The sequence below is a fragment of the Globicephala melas genome, chromosome 6 (assembly GCF_963455315.2).
Source record: "Globicephala melas chromosome 6, mGloMel1.2, whole genome shotgun sequence".
In the NCBI taxonomy this organism is placed as follows: Eukaryota; Metazoa; Chordata; class Mammalia; order Artiodactyla; family Delphinidae; genus Globicephala; species Globicephala melas.
The window spans coordinates 45,528,947-45,549,174 of record NC_083319.1 but is presented as its reverse complement, the minus strand read 5'-3'; the positions used below and the strand labels follow the sequence as shown (position 1 = coordinate 45,549,174).

Genomic DNA, 20,228 nt, shown 5'->3' with positions numbered 1-20,228 from the left:
TCTGCGGAGAGCTGACATAAATTCACAACTAACTATTCGGGGCCCGCAGGTTTTGCGAGAGAGGGAAGCAACCAGGGACCCGGAGAGCCCCGCGTCCCTCCCTTCCAAGGACTCGTCAGTGCCCCCTCCCTCCTCCTGGAATGGGAAGTGAATGTCACCTGCAGATCTGCCCGACTCTATCGGTCCCTCTCCTCCTCCGCCCAGTTCGGACAGTCTCTAATGCCCAGTTCCAGCCCCGGCCGCCTTCGGCTCCAGTGTCCTAATCCCCCGCCCTTCGCCTTCAAGCCTGTCCCCCGTGGTCCCAGCCCCTCCAAGAACTGCCAGGCGCTGATTGGCGGCGGCGCTGACAGGAGGCGGGGCCTGGAAGTCCCAGCCAAACCCGCCCTCGCGTATAAGCCTCTTCTCGGCTCTCTCTCTCCATCTCTCTCCTCTCTCTTTCTCTCTCGCTCCCTTCCTTCCTGTAACTGAACAGTGAAAATTCACATTGTGGATCCGCTAACAGGCACAGATGTCATGTGAAAACGCACATGCTCTGCCATCCACACCGCCTTTCTTCCTCTTCTTTCTGTTTCCTTTTTTTCCCCCTGCTCCTTCTCCCTCTTCTTTGTAACTAACAAAACCACCACCAACTCCTCCTCCTGCTGCTGCCCTTCCTCCTCCTCCTCAGTCCAAGTGATCACAAAAGAAACCTTCTGAGCCGGAGGCGGTGGCATTTTTAAAAAGCAAGTACATTGGAGAGAAAGAAAAACAAAAGCAAAACAAAACCCAGGCACCAGCCAGCCAGCACATTTTTTTCACCCCTCCTGAAAACAAACAAACAACCAAACAACCATCAAAACAGTCACCACCACCATCATCAAAACTGTTAACATAGCAGCGGCGGCAGCAAACGTCACCCTCCGGCCACGGCGTCCACCTAAAGGGATGGTTTTCTCGGCAGAGCAGCTCTTCGCCGACTACCTTCCTCACTCGTGCTGAGCGGGATTTTTGGGCTCTCCGGGGTTCGGGCTGGGAGCAGCTTCATGACTACGCGGAGCGGGAGAGCGGCTACACCATGCGAGGTAAGCGAGCCCGCAGGCACCGTGTCTCCCCGGTCCAGCCAACTCCAGCCAGATGGGCGATGGGGGAGGGGAGCGCACCCAGCCGAAGAGGAAAGAGGTTGGCGGGGCGCAGTTACTGAGTTCGTGTTCGCAGTTGGGCTGCAAATGGCCTGGGCGTAGAAAGTTGTGGGAAGGTGTTGATGCCTCTCAGGAGTTCTGGAGGGACACGGGAGGGCGCTTTTTGGAGAGGGGGACGACGCTAGTTGCTTCCTCCCAGTCCTTGAGTTGTACTGTACCATTTTGGGGTGTCACTCTCGGGTGCGGATGCGAACGCCGGTTGGAGGGAGAGCCGGGAGAAGTATGTCTCTGGGCAGAAGCCGCTAGAAGCGCAGGGCGCGCGGCGGTCGCCGGCCGGGGTTAGGCGCGCGGGGCTCACGGGCAGGCGGCCAGGCGGGTACACACACTCTTCAGGTTACGAGGCCCACCAGCGTCCAGGTCAGCGGACAGTGTCCCTTCGTGGGAGTGGTAGGCAGAGGGGGCGGTGTCGTGGGACAAGACACAGATTCCGGGTTCGTCCCCTGCGCGCGTCCCTCGCGCCGGAGCTGCGCCCTGGCCAGGTCCGCGTGCCCGAGCCCGCGCGGCCCAGGGACGAGCGCCACCCTGAAAAAGTTGTGCGGAGAAAGTTCCAGAGGATAAAAGCCCGCGCTACCCGCGGCGGGGAAGGCTCCTTTGTCAAAGGGCCGCTGCGGGAGGTGGTGCTGGGTGAACCTTCGGGTCAGGACCCCCAGCGGCGACTGCGGTGGCAGGTCCCCTGGGCTAACTGGCGGCGGTGGGGTGACGCGCCGGGGACAGGGGCAACACACTTGTTCCGGCTGCACTTTGGGTTGCCCGGGCGGATGGCCTGGCCTGCTTTAGGGAATCACTTGATCCGTCTCCTCCCCTGCGGTGCCAGGACCTTCACATTTCCTGCGCGCTGTGCCCAGAGCCGCTTTCCTCCACTGTCTGCTTGGCCACAACTTCACTCTTCTCTCGGAGAGCGGGCCGGGTGCCCGCGTGCCATGGGGATAAGTGCGAGCCTCGGAGCACCCGCCGCCCCACACTCCCCAGTGTTTCTTTCTAGCCATTCTGCGTTTCTTGCGGTGGGGCGGGGGCGGGGGCTCTCCTCTCCTCCTCCTCTGTCCCTCTGGGTCCTGGCAACAGAAAGGTGGAAACGGCCAGCTCCGGACCTTCCTACATCCCCGAGCCCGCGTGACAGGTGGACTGGCCAAGAAGAACTTGGGAGAGTTGGGCTGCAAACACTCATCGCCTTCCACTCGGCTGTGTTCACCTCCCATCCACATTCTCAGTACCTCTTGAGGAGCGTCGGGATGCGGTATCGGGCATGTTCCCCCTGCTCCGCTCGAAGTGAATCCCGAGCCTGGACGCTAGAGCAGAGACTGGGTTAGCCAGCTAGGCGCTGGGACGTGGCAAGAAAGGGAAGGAGAAAGAGGAACAGAGAGGCCATCCATGGAGGTGGGTGGGAGGGAGGTAGCTGAAGCTAAGGGACAGAGACGTCCTGGTGAAATGGTCTTGATTGACCCGCATACTGGTAGTGGGGGCCCCGTGCGTGCGAGCTGGTTCCAGTTTAGTGTCCCGGTTGGGGGATTGGTCACATGCTCCACTGCCCAAATTCTTTCAGGAAACTATACTTGGGTAATTGGAGAGTGCAGAACCTTTAAGTTAAGGACGCCCTAGTCTTTGTTTTTGTTTTTCTGTCCCGTCTCACTACCATCCTCTCTCCTTTCAGTTTCCCCTGCTCCTCTCTGGGATAACCAGTTCGTCCAACCCCTACTTCTCCCTTTCCAATCAATATTCCTCCCGTGGCTGAGTTCTTATATTCTGAAGGTCTGAAACCATGCGCCACGTCAGTTCCAACCCGGCAGTAGGGCCTGGGGCCAAAAGCCACTCACTCTCCCCTTAAACTGTAGAAAACAGAGAAGTGTGGGACAAGAGTGGGTTGTAGCTTGATCGCACTGCTCCTGAAGGAGCAGTTTGCCAGCGACAGTCCAGATTCGCCAAGGCGCCCACTTCGGGGACTCGAGAAGCTTGACGCCGGGTGCTGCCTCTTACCTTGAGAAAGAAGTGGAAGCTTACTCTCCCCCCCCCCCCCCACAACTCACCCCGCAGCCCCAGAGGGTTCTAACTTAAGACAGCTCTCAGGGGGCCCGAGGGAACGCTCTGGAGAAAAATCAACCTTAAAAGGTGGTGGAGTCCTCTCTACCTCCTGGGCTCTCCGTTCTTGACCCTTTACTGTCCCTCCTCTGCCATCTCTGCGCGTTTCCTACAGACCGTGCCCTTCCGCGTCATCAGAGGTGATTGTATAAGGATGGAGAAAAGGTCCAGGCTACTCAGACGTCTTATGAGAGTCAGGGGTTGAACTTGAGTGTGAACTTGAGAAGTGAGAGCGGAAACGAATCAACTTTCTCTTGTGCCTGGGCTACTAAGCAGTCTATATCGGGGGAGGGGGCAGTTTTTGAACTCAGCTTTACAGTGCGCCCACTCCCTTTCCCCCTACACCACACACGCGCGCACGCACACACGCGCGCGCACACAAACACGTCCCCCATCCCCGGGTGGTCCCAGTCTGTTATTCAGCCTCGGCTCCACGGTTTGCATTTGGCAACTCTACTGGGTCAGGGCACTTGGCACAATGCAAAGTTGGTCCAGGATCGAGTGGTCGCCCTGGGGACCAACACAGTAAACCCACCCCCGACCGCCGGCCTCCACCCCGCCCCCGCCAGGTCTAGGATAGTTAAGAGACTTTATCCCGAGGGAAGCTCTGGGGTGAGAAAGGGGTTAAGAGGCTCTGATCCTTAGGTCATTGTCCTACCCCACGGCTGCACTGAGTCGGTCCCCAGCGCTACGGCTTAGTCGGGGCTGGCCTGGGGCGGAGAAGGGTGTATTTGGTGGCGCACAAAGCCTTTCACCCTTTGTCTGCTACAGAGTACCTACCACATGAGGTCTAGAGATGCTACTTCGTAGATTGCATTATTGAAAAGGATAACTTATGAATGCGGAAGGGAGGACTTTTAATTGGGTCCGTCCATAGGTGAGAAACAAGTGAGCCGAGGTGTGGATTTCATGACTCCTTCCTGGGAAGCCTGCTAGCTGTTTATTACACAGGAGCACCGAAATGGTCGGATTTTTCACCCTGCCTCCGCAGAAAACCCTGCTTCCAAAAACAGGGGCACAGATGTCGTCGCAATCAATAGGTGATTGTGGCTCCGGCGGATTAGAAATCTGGTTTTATCCTTGCTGTAAACAAGGATGGGGCTTGGCTTTTCTAAAGTCCGGTTTTCATCTATTATTTTCAGGTAGTTAATTTTTATGAACTGCTAACTTTAGAAAAGAAGCGGCTTGCTCTCAGAGGTATGGCAAACCTTGGGAAGTCTGGGGCTCTGAACGTCCTGACGGCCAGGCCTTTAAATTTCCTGAACCTGTTCTCGATCTTAATTTCTTCCAAAAATTCCAATTAAATATTTCTAACCAACATTCCACCTCCCACAACTAAAAAACATTGGTGGAAGGACCTCTCTGTCAGTAGTCATTAGTAATTGTTCATTAAGTAATTATCAGTAAGCTGTCTTTATAATCCAAGAAGAGTAAACATTCAAACAGTTCAAAGAAAAATCCTAAAGCTATATTTCAAGTATTGTTGAAAAAATATATAGCCAGAAAATTGTTTTTCTTAGGTGGTTACATCTTGGGACTCTCTCCTCCCCCACCCTCAACATCCTGAGTGAATTTGTAACAAGTATTTTAACACAGAAGGGCGTGACATCCTGGACTTCCGGTATACATATTAGTACCATTAAGGCTTTTAACTTTTCTATATTTTCAGATCATCAGGAATTGGGAAACCAGGATGGAAATAGAAAGGGAGAACTTTGAGCAGCAGGCTTCATAAACATGGGGGATACAAGATTAAAACTCCTTTGTAGCGTTCATTTAAAACTCACAAGTCCTGGATTTTCCATCAACAGCAGTATAATTTGCTGTACTGTTTAGAAAAATCTTAAAGGATTTCTTGCATCATTATTAAAGGGGTTTATGTGAAGTTTAACTTTAACATAACTAACACATTTATTTTATATTCAATCAAAAGAAATGTCCACATTTAGTTAATTTGGTAACAATTTGTTAGACACTAAACTATTTACAACCATAAAAGCAACTATTCATGTGTGTATGCAATACAAATACACTGTATTTTAAATTTACATGTTTCATACTCATGAAACATAATTTTACAGCAGCAAAAATTTTCCAGCATGAAGAAAATATTAAGTTTCAGGGTTGGTCTTCATGAACATGGCATTCCAGCTGTGTAACAATTCCTACTTTTTTTTTCCCCCCTAAAAGTAGCATATGCAGACTTGTCACTAGGATTTTTAAATGATTCAATACAGGCAGTTTTCCTAGATAAAAGGACAAGTAAAACTTTTTTTCAGCTTTATGTAGTTTTTATACTTTTTGATACAATAGTGTTAAGAAATAAAAGTGTGAATCACAAGGCACTAACTAGATTTTTTCACTGCTATGAATAACATACCTCTTATTTAAAGTACATATTATAGCATTCAATTAATACAGAGTTAAAAATATTCTAGTAAATTATTAAATTTTAAAATTCTTTATATGAGGGTCTGCTGGTGTTCTGCGAATTTGTAAATAAAGTGAGGTTTTAAATTGTGAACAGTAACATCAGTGCCACTGTACCTTGGAGAAATCTAAGCCTTACAGGTATATGAAGATATAGGAAAATTAATGCCAAAGTTAAAACCATCAAATTTTAGCCCGATTAAAACATATCAAAAATTATGAACACATACATTATTAGTGCAAATTTATTAGTGATTGAGATGACTTAAATTATATATATTTTTATCATTCTAGTATTATGATGAGAATTTCTTAAGACTAAATCATTTCTGTGTCTCTTCCACAAAGACAAAAACAGGCTTTAAATTATATTGCCATTAATTTTATGTAATTGACATTAACAAAGTATTTTATTGTGATGTTAAAATATACAGAAAAGTAAATATTAGGAATGGAAATTTTGCTTAATAATTAAGGTTTTTAAAATTCTAGATATAGTTTTACTATTCCAACCGTTCTTACATAAAGAACAGAAATTAAGTAGACAAATGAAATAAATCTTTTGTAATGTAATGCATAATGACGTTTGATAAAATGAGCACTCTACACATAAAGTATTATTTCTGTGACTTTGTAATCATCTTCCAATTACAGCTTCGTGCAAATATTTATCTTACTTTGACTAGAATCTGTGACTTAACAGAATTCCTAGCAGATAATAGCAGTCTTTGGAGGCGTCTGTTGATACACACTGATACACAATATGTATATGTATGTGCCTATAACCACCCACTCAGAGAAGAAGAATGAATATTTGAGAGAGAAAATCATTCTTATCTTTGCTTTCACAATCCACACTTCCAAATTCAAACATATATAGAGAAACAGAAGCAACTTTCCAGAGCCTTCAAAAAGAAGAAATGAATACATGTGGTACTTTAGTCACATTAAAACAAAATAAAACAAAACAAACAAAAAAAAAACTCTTAATATTTATAAATAATCTACACAAAACTCCATTATACTACCTAATGATAATTAGAGGGAAAAGGAATCAAAGAATTTAGGACTGCCAAGTAAATAAAATATTCCCTCTCAAATTAGGCAACAAATTCATAGATAACAAGGCTTATGCCATGAATCTGAAGGATGTCTCCTTTGTAGCAAAAGACAAAGGGAGCATAGAGGAATAAATATTGATTGAACTAATCATCTGATGAATAGAAATGAGATTTACCAGTGCGCCAGTATAATAGGCTATGTTAACTAGTTCTTTCATAGCGCATATGCTGCCCTTTCAACCCCTGACCCCATCCATTTCAGTTCTTAATGAGGGAAACCACAGGTGTTATAACGGCATTTATAGAGAATCAAGCTAAATATAATAACCATGTGGTTAACTAATGGCAGTGGGGAGTGGGTTCTTATGAAAGGAAATATTGAGATCGTAGCATCACAAACAAAATTATTATGCATTGCAAGGCACTTAGAATTTTGGCTTCCTCTGTTCACCTTTAATATATATCTATGTGGCCATCAATATTTCAAGTTCTAGATTTGTTGTCTGCAACAAATAATAAGTGCGATTTCATTAATGGTTATCTGGGGAGTTAAAAATAATATTCAAAGTATATTTTATCTACATTGTGTAATACCTTGCATAGCAAGCATTTAAAACATTTAAAAATAACTCTTTAAAGATATAGTGTTTTCTACTAAATGTAATATGCATTTTTCTTGGTTAGTCCTTATTTTATAACTATTAGAAATAGAATTTACTTTATGATAATTATTACAACGTTATGGTAAACTTTGTTTTAAATTCAATTGGGATGTTCTTGGCTTTAGGCATGTTCCTACAGAGGTCAAAATAAACATGTTACCTTTGCCAAAACATGAACCTAAAAACTCGTTCAAAAACCTGTTCTTATAAAAGAACATAGGTAATTTGCTTTGACTTAAGCGTGTTCACCTCTGCATGTGAAATTTTATTAACTGGGTGGGTATGCTGACTTTGTAAATGACTTAACTAAAAAGGGTATTTATTGGTGTCATTTTTTGTGTGTGATTAGTTTTCATATCATGTGGCCCTGGGTTATATTTCTCAAATTCAGAGGAATTACAGACATCAGCAAAAAAAAAAAAAAAAAAGACAGAGGAGGGGACAAATAATCTGGTTGATTACCGAATCATGTTTTTTGTTACTAGCCTGCTTATTGCTTTGTACTCATGTAAACCCAATATCCTGGTACCGTGGGACATATGAAAGATTTGGAATGCTTAAAGAAAACTTACACAGATTTTTATTTCATAGTAAAGCTTTTTTCCCAGTGAATGTTGTGACAAGTCAATTTTAAATTATATTTTTAAAAATTTTCATATGACTGTCCAATAAACCGTCCTTCTTTAAAGACTCTTACACCATTACCTGCATTTTATTAGGATTATATTGTAATCATGGGTCAATAGCAGATATACAGTATTTTAATATTGAATTAGAAGTACAAAAGGTCCTCGCTGAATTTGGGCACCAAGTTATCCTTTAAAAAAGAAACAGCAAAAGCTTTTTTAAAAGGCCTTGGCATTTTTAATCATTACTTAGCATGGAATAAATGAGTATTACTGGCTGCAATAAAAAGTAGAATATTATTTTATTTTAATCTTCTGACTGGTTTTTTTAAATATCATTTTTAAATACAAATTTCTCTCCCTATTTGGAACCAGCCAAGCTTGATTCTCCCCTGTTCTGAAAACTTTGTCAACCTCATTGATCATCTCATTTCTAGGAGTCCAAATTAAGATATCCTCTCAAGAATGGGAACAAGACCATCTTCCTGAATATTTCAATTTTCAGTTTTAATTTTAAAAGGGACAGACACAAAGATTTCATCTTCTGCAGCCACGTATATACTAATAGAAATGTATATGACTCACATTCATTTATCCATGATTTATTGAGCATCTAGTCAAAGTGAGGCGCAAAACTGAGCCCTAAGGATGCCCAAGTTGATAAAACATTAGACAACTGGTGAGGTCAAAGCTATGATCAAAGTGAGAGCAGAACAGAATACAGTAGGGATGCTATCAGAACATCAGAGTAACTCTCACAGGGGAAGTGATGTTTGAGATGGGCCTCTAAGGATGCATAGAAATCTGTCTTTTGGTTAATTTATTCATCATAAATGAGGTTTATTAAATTATTGTTTCTTGTATTTCACACTTGCCTTTTATAGTAGGTGCTAGGTGAAATTTAGTTTATGGAAGTAGAACTGTTCCAAAAAGATCATATCCTGATGTAGAATAACTAGTAGTATTGTTCCCAAATAAAACTCTTACTAGTAAAATAATAACAAGTGACAATTTAAAAAAGAAAACTCTAAAGTAATTCTTAAATTACAAAAAGAAAATGTACAGAATTAGACAAATATCAGAGTGGGGAAGAATGTAACTTGCAAAAAAAGAATCACTAGGAAAAAAATACAATGTTCTTATACATTTGTTTTTATAAGAGAAATTCTTATCTTTGTAAAATAAGGAATAAGGACATGGCTGATATATATTGAGCTTCATTTTCTTTAACATTTAAGGCATTACCTGAAAATAGTGATATCTACTCTAGAGAGTATCTTAGATTACTAGATATCAGGAAGAATAAAATCCATTGAAGTAATAGGGCATGTCGGCAGTATCTGAGGGCAATAGTGATATTCCTCAAACTTTTCCATTTCAAGAACTTGGATGTAAGATTGAACTCTGAAAATTAAACTATAAAATCAACAGATAATAGTCTTGCTGACTTTTGAGTTATTCTCTCCCTTAAGCATATTTAAAGATGGAGAAATCCTGGACTCCTAGGCAGTAACAGAAATGTGAGTGTGAGAAACGACTATTGGCCATGTCCGTCCTAGCACTATCTATCTATAGGTAAATCGCTGATTAAGCTTAAAAAAAGTATCTACTGCAATTCACAAGTAGGCTCTTCATTTTGAAGTGATAATTTGACTTTCTGGTCTTATACATTAGCTCTTGTGAGCTTAGTTAACTTGAATCCTCGTACTAAGGTCTAATCTACTCTGAAACACTGGTGAGATCAAGTTTCTGAGCCTACAAAACTGAAAACCGGACCCTAGACTGGGGAGAATTCACAAAGGTGAATGTCACCATTTGAGACTTCCAGGCAGCCAAATTGCCACTCTTGATCATAACCCTCCGCATTAGCATAAACCTCATCTTCAAATTTCTATACAGTGAGCAAGACCACATAGTCATACGTTTTCAGTCTTGAAAAATAGATACATTTTTTAAAGTGCAGATTATCAATTGGAATTTATTAGACTAAGGAATGGTACTTTTTTGTTGTTGCAACATATCCTGATAACATAATGGCTACTGTACTTAATCTATTTACTTCATGGAACTGGAAGAATTCAAGAAGTGGCTGACTGACCCCATTTTTTGAGGCTTTTCCAAAAAGGTGAAAGGTTGGAAGAGAGGGCACAGAATGGCCCCTCTAACTTTTAGGAGCTTTGACTGAACAGTTATTAAATAAGGCAAATGGTTTTCTGGACACTCCCTCCCTCGCTTCTTTTTTTTTAATATATTTAAAATATTTTAATTTATCTGTACCGTTATATTTAGACATCACAATACAGTACTCAGCTTCAGACCTAGTTAGTTTATCAGGTTAAACTGAAAAGTATACTTGTTGACAGTGCTTTCTATTTCAAAAGGTGAATATAATACAGAACAAAAGAAAAACAAAACTAAGATTAGTATCAAGTAGAAGTATGAAATGGGAGTTATTTTTCTGAAAAATGGCATTGAAATGATATTACAATCTGTGATTCCATTCCTAACTCTGGAATAAAATCTGGCCTGTCATGTGATGGGTCACACCATTTATCTGTGCTTAAAAACAAATTTCTGTAAGTTTAGGTGGTAATAAAAGGACAGTTGTGTAAAAGGACAGTGATATGATCAGATTGGTCAGAAACTGCAGTTAGTTAAAACACAAAAATCAACATCAAGGAAAAGCAGCCTTTAGAGAACTCTGAAAACCAAGAACATTTTAGCTTATATCTGCCTCCCTCACTTCTTATTGTGGTTTCTCTGGGGCTCATCTCTGGCATCGTATGTTATATGACAATGGACACATATACCCACTTCATGTTATGCCTGGGCCAGTGCGCTTTTCTTGGTGGTAAATATAGATTGAACCTTTGGAGAACAGTGGTTTACTTGAATGCCATATGTAATATGAATCTAGATTTTTTTACTCTGGGTTTTATGGAAATATTTTTATTAAGTAAACACTAAACCACTATTTGATCTTTCCCTTAAAAAGGCTCTTTAAAGACTGTCTTGTTAAATAGGATCAGAATGTGTTCTTGCCTATAATTGATTCTGAGGATATGAAATTCAAACAGTAGCACTACTTTTATTTGCCTGAATAGTGAAATGAAAATAATTGAAACTATTTATCAAACCACATTTAAAATATGTTTAATTTCACGTGTCCAAGGAATGGATCGCACAAGTGCTTCATATGGGTTCCGTAACACTGGATTAGCATAAAAACCCATATTCCAAGTTGCCCAAGTAAAAGTTTCATTATAGAGCCTGAGCCAGAATGAACACTCCAGTCATAGTTTACCATCCAGCAGCTGCTGGCTGCTAGATTCCAGAATCAAACAGTAATGTGCAAGCTTAAAGAACTCAGGCATGTTCAGTTTCTAATGAGTAATTGGCTATCCTTATCATTGTCGGGTCAAATAATAAAATTATTACATACAGCATTTCCTGTTAACTTGTACATAAGTTGTTCCTGACACGTAGCAAAGGGATTAGACTTTTTTTTCTTTTTAAGAAGAAACCTTGTTCCAAATTTCCACAGTTGTTGAATATGAGCAAATGCCACACAGTCTGATTTGAAAAGAGGAACATTTGTTCAGGAAAAATACATCGTATCATTAAGGTGCAGTGCTTCTTGATAATAATTGTTTTAATATTTTGGATAAATTCATTTAGAAATTTTTAGGGTCCTATACTATTCATCAGTTTGCTCTAAAATTAAATTTAAAACAAATGGCCCAATATTCTGGTTTTTTTCTTTTAAATCCTGACTACTTTTAAAAGGCAATCCTAAGCACTTTCACCCTTGCATGTATATTTTCATTCCTGTTATCTGAAAAAAAAAAAAAGCTAAGTACCAAAGGAACAGGGCTTTTGGAGTATCTTTCCAAAGTCAGCTCAGAAATATCAATAATAAGAATGCTAATAAGGTAGCCTTAATACCCTTCCAATTGTGTTTTTGTTTTATTTTGTTCTGTTAACTAATATCACTAAAAGTCATTTCTGGTTGCCACCCGTGTCACAATAAATTAAAGTTTATTTGATTGGTTTTAGAAAGTGTTATTTTGTATTGAAATAAATTAATTCTGAAATTTTTTCCACCGAAATTTCATTAATGATTTCTGAAAGGTTACCTACCTAACATGGTTGACATGAGTGTTGATTTAGAGTCAGAGATAGACTTTCTTTTATCATAATACAATGACCAAAAAGTAAAAGAAAATATGACAGAGTTTTGGTGACACTCCCAATAGTGGATCCGGTTTAAATATGATTCAACAAATCCTGATTATTGAGTACTTACAATGTATAAGAAGCGATGCCCTCTAAGATAACAGTCTCAGGCACAACAAAAATGGTTTTCTTATAAAATTCCTAAAGAATTCCTTAGATAATCTTTGTTTCATTTGAATTTCTGAAATGTCCAGTGTTGATTATACCCCTTTTTCTAAATGTGAAAGTATATGATTTGTCCATAATTATTTGTTAAAAGAAGTTGAGACCAGAGTTTGACTTCAATCAAGGGCTTTTGACTCTGAGTCCAGTTCTATTTTCATTACTCTGTGCTTTCTCTCTTAGGCTGTGCTGTACTATTTTTTTACCATCCCTGTACCCACAGCAGACATCACTCATCAATTATGGCATTAATACTTGCTAAGTCCAGATGCAACTTGTACTACCATTTGACCACTATTGGCCCTCAAGATAAAACTTGGTACCCAAACTCTCATGAGTGTTTTGGCCGTATAAAGAATACATATTAATATAGTAAAACTATATATTTCATCCAATCACAGGATCCTCTTGGACAAGCCATAGTTCTCCACAGTTTTCACTCCTAAAATAATGCTCATGACATTTACCAATCTCAGGAAAAATTAAAATAAGTATTATGGAAACATCTACAGATTCTGAATGGAAACTGTCCAGTAAAAATAATAGCAAAGTCAAAGTATATATAGTAAAAATTTTTGTGAACATAATTACTGCCTTGAAGATTCTGAAATTTAATTTCATAAATTTAAATTTATGAAATTTAAATTTCATAAATTGACAGAGATTTCATATTTTTAGTGAAATTACATATTTATAGATGTTTCCTCCACTAAGATCCTAACCTAGCTGCCTCTAATTTAAGGAAAGAAACAACTTTATGGGTAGCTCTAAAGACTGTTTATGTCTAAATATGAAATTCCTCTTTATTCAATAATCAACATGCGCTTGCCTAATAGTTTGTTAATTCACTCATTTGTCCCTCAGCTTGTCAATTCTCTCCTCTGGTTTTTATGTTTGTTAAGAGGAGGGTTATTGGGCTTCCCTGGTGGCGCAGTGGTTGAGAGTCCGCCAGCCGATGCAGGGGACACAGGTTCGTGCCCCGGTCCTGGAGGATCCCACATGCCCCGGAGCGGCTGGGCCCGTGAGCCATGGCCGCTGAGCCTGCGCGTCTGGAGCCTGTGCTCCGCAACGGGAGAGGCCACAACAGTGAGAGGCCCGCATACCGCAAAAAAAAAAAAAAAAAAAAAGAGGAGGGTTATCTATCTTTGGCCATAAGCATTTCAAACACAGTAATGGGTTGAATAGCCAAGCATACCACCATTTATCTGAGTTTAATTAATTTTGTCTGATTGATTGGCTGGAATTGAAAGTCTCAGCAGCACACCATTTATATCAAAGCCCTGTTATCCTATCCAACTCTGTCTTGTACAAGCATAAAATATTTTCTTAAGGAAAAAACCTTGACAACATTAAGAGAGTGCCATGTGTAATTGTGCCCAGCAATATAAAGAAAAAAAAAGAATTAAATTTGACATTCATTCTGAATAAATGTAGAGTTCTGCTCCTCTGCAACAATATTGCAATTTAATGTGTTTTGCATTTTGGCTGAAACATAGTATCCCTTACATTGAGCTATCATTTATATGATTAATTTTTATGCTTTCACATTAAGCTCATTCACATTTATTTAAAAGCATATTTATTAGTCCACTGTTACTGATTTTTCAGACCTCTTTTGTGTAAGCTGTGCTGTACAAACATAGCTTGAAACACCAACCCTACCCTGCCGTTTATTCTCCGGGACTCAAATTGATCTTATTATATAATGGTCCTGATTCCCACAACTCGACTAAATTTGGCCACAGATACTATTAGAAAGAAAATGGACTGCATCAGAGTCTGCGCTGGGTTGTCTTCATCTTGCATCTAGTATCTAGTATGTTTGATAACATCACACTGGAAAAAACTGTAGACTTATCTCAAGTGATTCTCTTTTTTTTACCTCATGTAAAATACTTTCTGTGCTTGCTCTTTTAGAAATAGTGGACTATTTCTTTATACTCGTTAGTTCTGTCAGTCTTTGCACTGTAACTGCTCTTAAGGAATATTCTGAAAACATTTTTAAAGGGAATTCTGTAAACCTGGGAGGAGCTGACAGATGCAGTCTCATCTCTTTACAAATGTAATCACAGGTAAAATTTATAATACTGTCTTGCCTGTGTTGAGTGCTCTATAGTTCTCAGCGAGCTTCTGTAGACACCGTCTGGGTGATGCACAAAGCATCTTGTGAGATAATGCAGGACATTATAAATATTATAAATAAGAATGTGCCCTGGTAGCTAAGCCAAAGAAAACCCCCAAACAGAGTGCTTTTTTAACAGTTTAAAAATGCAGTTTCAACACCTTAAAAACAGCCCACAAAACATAAACAATTGTTTTATAAAAAGAAGAAATATAAATGGCTAACAAACAATTGGAAAGAAAGAGCTCAACTTCACTTATTAAAGAATTAAAACAATATTAGTGGCATCTTCACCTGTCAAATTGTAGAGGGTGTGATGAATTGGACACCCTCATATTGTGTAGTGTGTGTTTATATTGGTACAGTCATTGAGCCTAAACCCTTAAAATGATCATACTCTTTGGCCCAGTAATTCACTTTCTGGGAATTTTCCCAAAGGAAATAAAGTGTCAAAATAATTTATTCCTAAAGTCTTGTACCTAAAGATTTGTTATAGCCTCATTATGATATTTTCAACAATATAGGGAAACTTCTGTTGTAATGCTCTTTACCAGCACACTTTCATTTAGTATGTACTCATTCTTATACTAGTATGTAGTCACCGTGTTTAATATACTTCACTAGTATTAAATGTTTGTATGTATTCGACAATGTATTTTAGGTTCTAGGGATAAAATGGTGAGCAAGAAAGACATCATCCCTGACATCACTGAACCTAAATACAAATAAAAAGTTAAAATGCAAAATTGCATATACTATATGATCCAAATCATATAAAATGCATAAAAAAGAAATTAAAGCAAATGTATAAAAATGTCAAAAGTTACCTTTAGATATTAAGTTATCAGGTAATTATTTTCTTATTGCTTTTTCTGGACTTTCAAAAACTTCCACACATTCTCTGTAGATAAGTGTCACAGTGAATGCTCAATTACTCTGGCATAGCAGTAAGGCTGTCCTTTATCTACGACTCATTGTATTTTAGCTCATGCATTTGCCTGAGGTCAGCTCGTATGATAATAGGGTTAAGGTTGAAAGTTTAATGGCTCACTGAGAAAATTAACTTATTTAATACTTGTACAACTATTCACTCATTCATCACCAGACATTTATCAAGGGCCTATTATGCACCAGGCACTCTCCTAAGTGTTGAAGATACGAGGGTGATTAGAATTCAGTCCCTTCATCTAAAGAGCTTAGAGTCTGGTCTTCTTGAAAGCCATATGCTGTAGTTTACAATAAGTACTGGAAATAATAATAATAATATGCAGTTAAAAACCTTTCTCCATCATTGGGAAACAAAGGGTTCTGCCTTATCAAATTCTTATAAAGAATAGTATAACATTGCTTTTTTTGTCTCTGAAGGCTCATATTAATGTGAGAAATATATTACTTTAAATGTTGAAGGAAAGATCAGGATACTCATATTGAAAAATTAATCAACTTGCCTTCATTTTACCTTCATTAAACTAACCCATATATATCTCCTGACAACACTGGTGAGCTTTGTAATCCCTAGAGATGTTAAAGAACACCAACACAGATATACTCAAGTCTCAAAATATAAGCGCTGGAGGATGAATTCATACCTACTGGTGGGGCTGTGGGAAGATTTTTAAAATATTCCTATGTTCTGAGATAGATGAAGAATCTCCATTTGCCTTTAAGACCGTTAGGAACTCATTGGTACTTGTAAGGCAGAATTCAAGTATGATATTCCCTGCTAAGGTAGTCTTCTTTCATGTGTACTCATCCCCCTGGGTCAGTGGTTCAAAACAGGTGAAAATTTTGCCCCCAGGAGATATTTGGCCATTTTTCATTGTCACAATTGAAGAGGTGCTACTGGCCTCCAGTAGGTAAAGGTCAGGAACGCTGCTAAACATTCTACAATGTACTGGACAGCTCCCCAAAACAAAGAATTATTCTGCCAAAATGTCCATAGAGCTAAGATTGAGAAACACATGAAGGCTTTCTAAATGGAATCACTGTACAGATCCTCAGTTTTCCTACTGTATCCTCTGAGAAAGCTGGCTCCTCTTTTCCTCCTCTGCTTTCACAGTGATCTCACTTCCATTCCACAAAAGAAAGACTGAGCTCTCACCCATTTCAAATTGTATTATGTGCATGGTTCCCAAGATGGCAAAACTTGCATTGCACTACAACAAAGGAACAATTTGAAAGTTTGATTTTGATGCTGAGAAAATGAATAATTCTAATGAAAGGGCAAAACATCCTTTTACAAGTCAGGTAGTTTCTACTTCTTTGCTTCCAACAAAATTGAAGGAAGACTTAACTAAATTGTCAGTTATAGATCATTAAAGATAGTTTTTGATGATAGAATGCTATGTGATTTGAGGCATAGATTTCAGGAGTTTAAAGAAGTGATTAAACTGCTTTGGCAACATTTTTTCCACTTCCACCTACATATTTATGTGAATACGTTTTCAACACATATTTCTAGAAACAAAAATAGGAATAGAAGTGATTCTAAACCCCATTACATTCTAGTAGTAAATAATAGACAAGCATAGTTACCAGAAATAATTGGAAGGGAAAAAAAGCCTCATCTGGCTTATTAAGAGATGAATTTCCTTTAAATATTTAATTTTATGTTTAGTAAATATAAAATTTGTAATATAATTGTGTAATTTTTATTGACTGTGATTTAGCAACAATGATAACAATAAATCAATCCAGAAGGAAAGTTAAAACTCAGAACTTGTGTTCATAGAGGAAAAATGTGAAATTTAAATATATATATATATATTTTTTGTTGTTGTTGTTGTTGTTGTTACAGAGGAGTATTACCAGGTGATTAATAAAACACTTTCAAATATGAAAATTTTGACATTAGAATAAAATTCTGTGGGGAGAGTGAAATGAAAGTGTGAATTTAAGAAGAAAAATATGTATTGAAAAATTTCTAGGAAGAGCTTATTTATGATTTTCTTTTCAAATGTATGATACAGATATCAAAACATTTTGAGATTTATTAGATTCCATTAATATATTTAAAGAGCAATTCATCATTTCATTTTAAAATATAAAATCTAAAACGACTCAGAAATTGCATCCCTTGCAGTGATATAGTATATACTATATAGTCTACTTTTATAGTAATTCTAGGGTGAAGGGGAATGCTCCAGACCCTATGATTCCTAGTCTATGGTGCTCTGCCATGCTTTTTTTCAGGTCCATATTAACCTGGTATCATAATTGCTTAGGAACTTCATTAGACTGAGTACCTAGGCAACAACTATTTCAAACTCTAAGACGAACCAAGAACAATAACCTGTTCTCCATTAACTTTTTCTTAAATATCTAGGCACAATCATATCTGAGAGTCTTTGGACAGTAACCAACTATTTATTCCACCCAAGTTTCTGAAGTGCCAGTTTTCTGTAGAAGTTCTGGATGACCACTAACCTCAAAATCAACGACCATGACATAGAAAGAATACCCTACTCAAAAAAGAGGTACTTCAGTGCATTCTACTAGACCAGGGGTCTGAAAAGTTTTTCTTTAAAGCCCCAGATAGTAAATATTTTAGACTTTGTGGCCCACACAATCTCTGTCACAACTATTCATCTTTGACATTGAGGCACAAAAGCAGCCATAGTCAGTATATAAATGGATGATCATGGCTGTGTTCCAATGAAACTTTATTTACAAAAACAGATGGTGGGCTAGATTTTCGTGGACAGTTGTTTTACTGACCCCAACTCTGGACTCAAGTCCCTGAGGACAGGATCCATGTCTTATTGAACTTAGTATTCCCATCACCCAGCACAAAATCTGACATCCAATAAATGTTGATTAAATGAGTGAAAGTATTCAAGCCTTAAGGAGATAATAGTATATTAAAAATATGCTGAAATACAATGCAGTACCAGGCAGCTTGGCCACATTTTAATAGAATGAGTCTGTAGTACATTATTTATACACATTGCCAAATTGAATCATCAATTAATATTTAAGTATAACACCTTATATATTTATTTTCTCTATATTTTAACCCTTTGATGTCAGGCATCTTTGAATCCCCAACTCCAAACTCAATACTTTATCCATGAATAACAGGTAATTGAAACTTCAAATTAATTATGGATGAGGAAAGGTAACTCAAAAAATGACCAATTAACTAAATGACAAACCAATATTTTGCATATCTAGTATATTCTGAGAATTATGTAATTGTTGGAGGCAATCCAATGAAGAAAGTGTATTTATTTAAAAAATAAATACTATGTAGCACTTATTATGTGTCATGTTACTGTCTAATTCCTAACAAATATTAACTTAGTTAATCCTCACAGCAACTTTATAATAAAATAGTGTTTATTATTTGGTTCTTTTGATAGATGAGGAAACTGAGCTATAGAAAGGCTAAGTATTTGCCCAAGTCACACATCTAGTAAATGGCAAAACTGAGATTCAGACCCAAGCGGGCTACCTCCTGAGCCTGTGTTCTTAACCATTGCAAAATGCTGTCTCTTTTCTTGAGAAGTGAACCCCTGAGGTTTCAAAAGGGCAGATGTGAGTTGTTAACTAAGAATACAACAGTATGGCATTGCCAAAGGACCCCTGTAACAGGTGAAAGCCAGATGAGTTCAGAAGTGAGGTCAGTGTTACAGTGATTAGGATGAACTTTATGGGAAGTCACTGAACAGAACCTTCTAATTGCATAGAATTTTATCAGTAAGGAATCACAAGAAGCTTTTCTGGTATAAGGACAGAGTAGACTAAAGCTTGGGGATAGAATTGTAAGGCACAAATTGTGTGTGTCTACCACCCCAAATGAAACAGTGTAAGAGAAGAAACTAACATTTACTCTACTCTCACTATGTGTCAGATGCTGCCTTAGGTCCTTGACCTCACAGGGTGCAATTTACAATCCCAGGCATTAAAGTGGGACAATCAGGTTCCAGTCCAACCTCTACTACTTACTGTGTGGCCTTGGGCAAGTTACTTAACTTCTCTGAGCCTCACATTATTTTGTAAAATGAAGATGAATACCTACCTCTTGGGGTTATTGTAAGGGTTGAATTACATAAGTTAACATTATAAAGTACTTAACATAGTGCCTTGGTATTTAGTCCTCATTGAGTGGTTTATTATTATCTTGAATTTTTATTGTCACAAAAATAGTGAAGTGCTGTTATCTCTATTTTGCAAATGAGAAAGCTGAGGCTCAGAGAATCTCAGATCAACATCTATAGCATATGTATAATTTTTCAAGTACAGCAGGCTTCCCAGAGAGTTTTCATTAGGAAGTAGAGATTTGGTTAGAGAGAGGAAAGAATTGGGAGATGCTGAAATACCAAATGAAGAGTTTTGTTGTACTAAGATGAGTTGAGAATGTTGCGGATCCATGTTTAAACATTTGGAAAACCCAAGTCTGTGACGAATCCTTGTTTCAAATGTATCTTTCGATGATTCAGGGGTCACTGGAGAAAAAGAGGAGTCAAGCAAAAAGCAGAGAGGCGGTCTGGAGACTTGGTCTGGCATATGCCAGGGTCAGCAGGCTTAGCTAACATCTCAGTTGCCCCCCTAAAACCTGCCTCATAGTCAGTTTCCTCACTCTCACCTAAGAGGTCCTAATACACCTGGTGAACATGATTTCAAAACATTAACTGAGCACAGCATTGCGTCCAGTTGCAGAGAAGAAACTCAAAGAT

At 38.9% G+C, this 20,228-nt stretch overlaps 1 protein-coding gene across 3 annotated transcripts in view; it reads left to right on the top strand.

Moving 5' to 3' along the window:
- Nucleotides 1-421: 421 nt before the first annotated feature.
- Nucleotides 422-20,228, top strand: part of RORB (RAR related orphan receptor B) — a 195,919-nt gene continuing 176,112 nt past the window's right edge. For 2 of the 3 annotated variants that reach the window (XM_060300842.1, XM_060300841.1), the window contains exon 1: nucleotides 422-1,061. In XM_060300842.1, the coding sequence (XP_060156825.1) occupies nucleotides 1,055-1,061 (7 nt within the window). In that variant the 5' untranslated portion in view covers nucleotides 422-1,054. The remainder of the gene's footprint in view (nucleotides 1,062-20,228) is intronic. The other variant, XM_030876997.2, reaches the window with a different exon arrangement.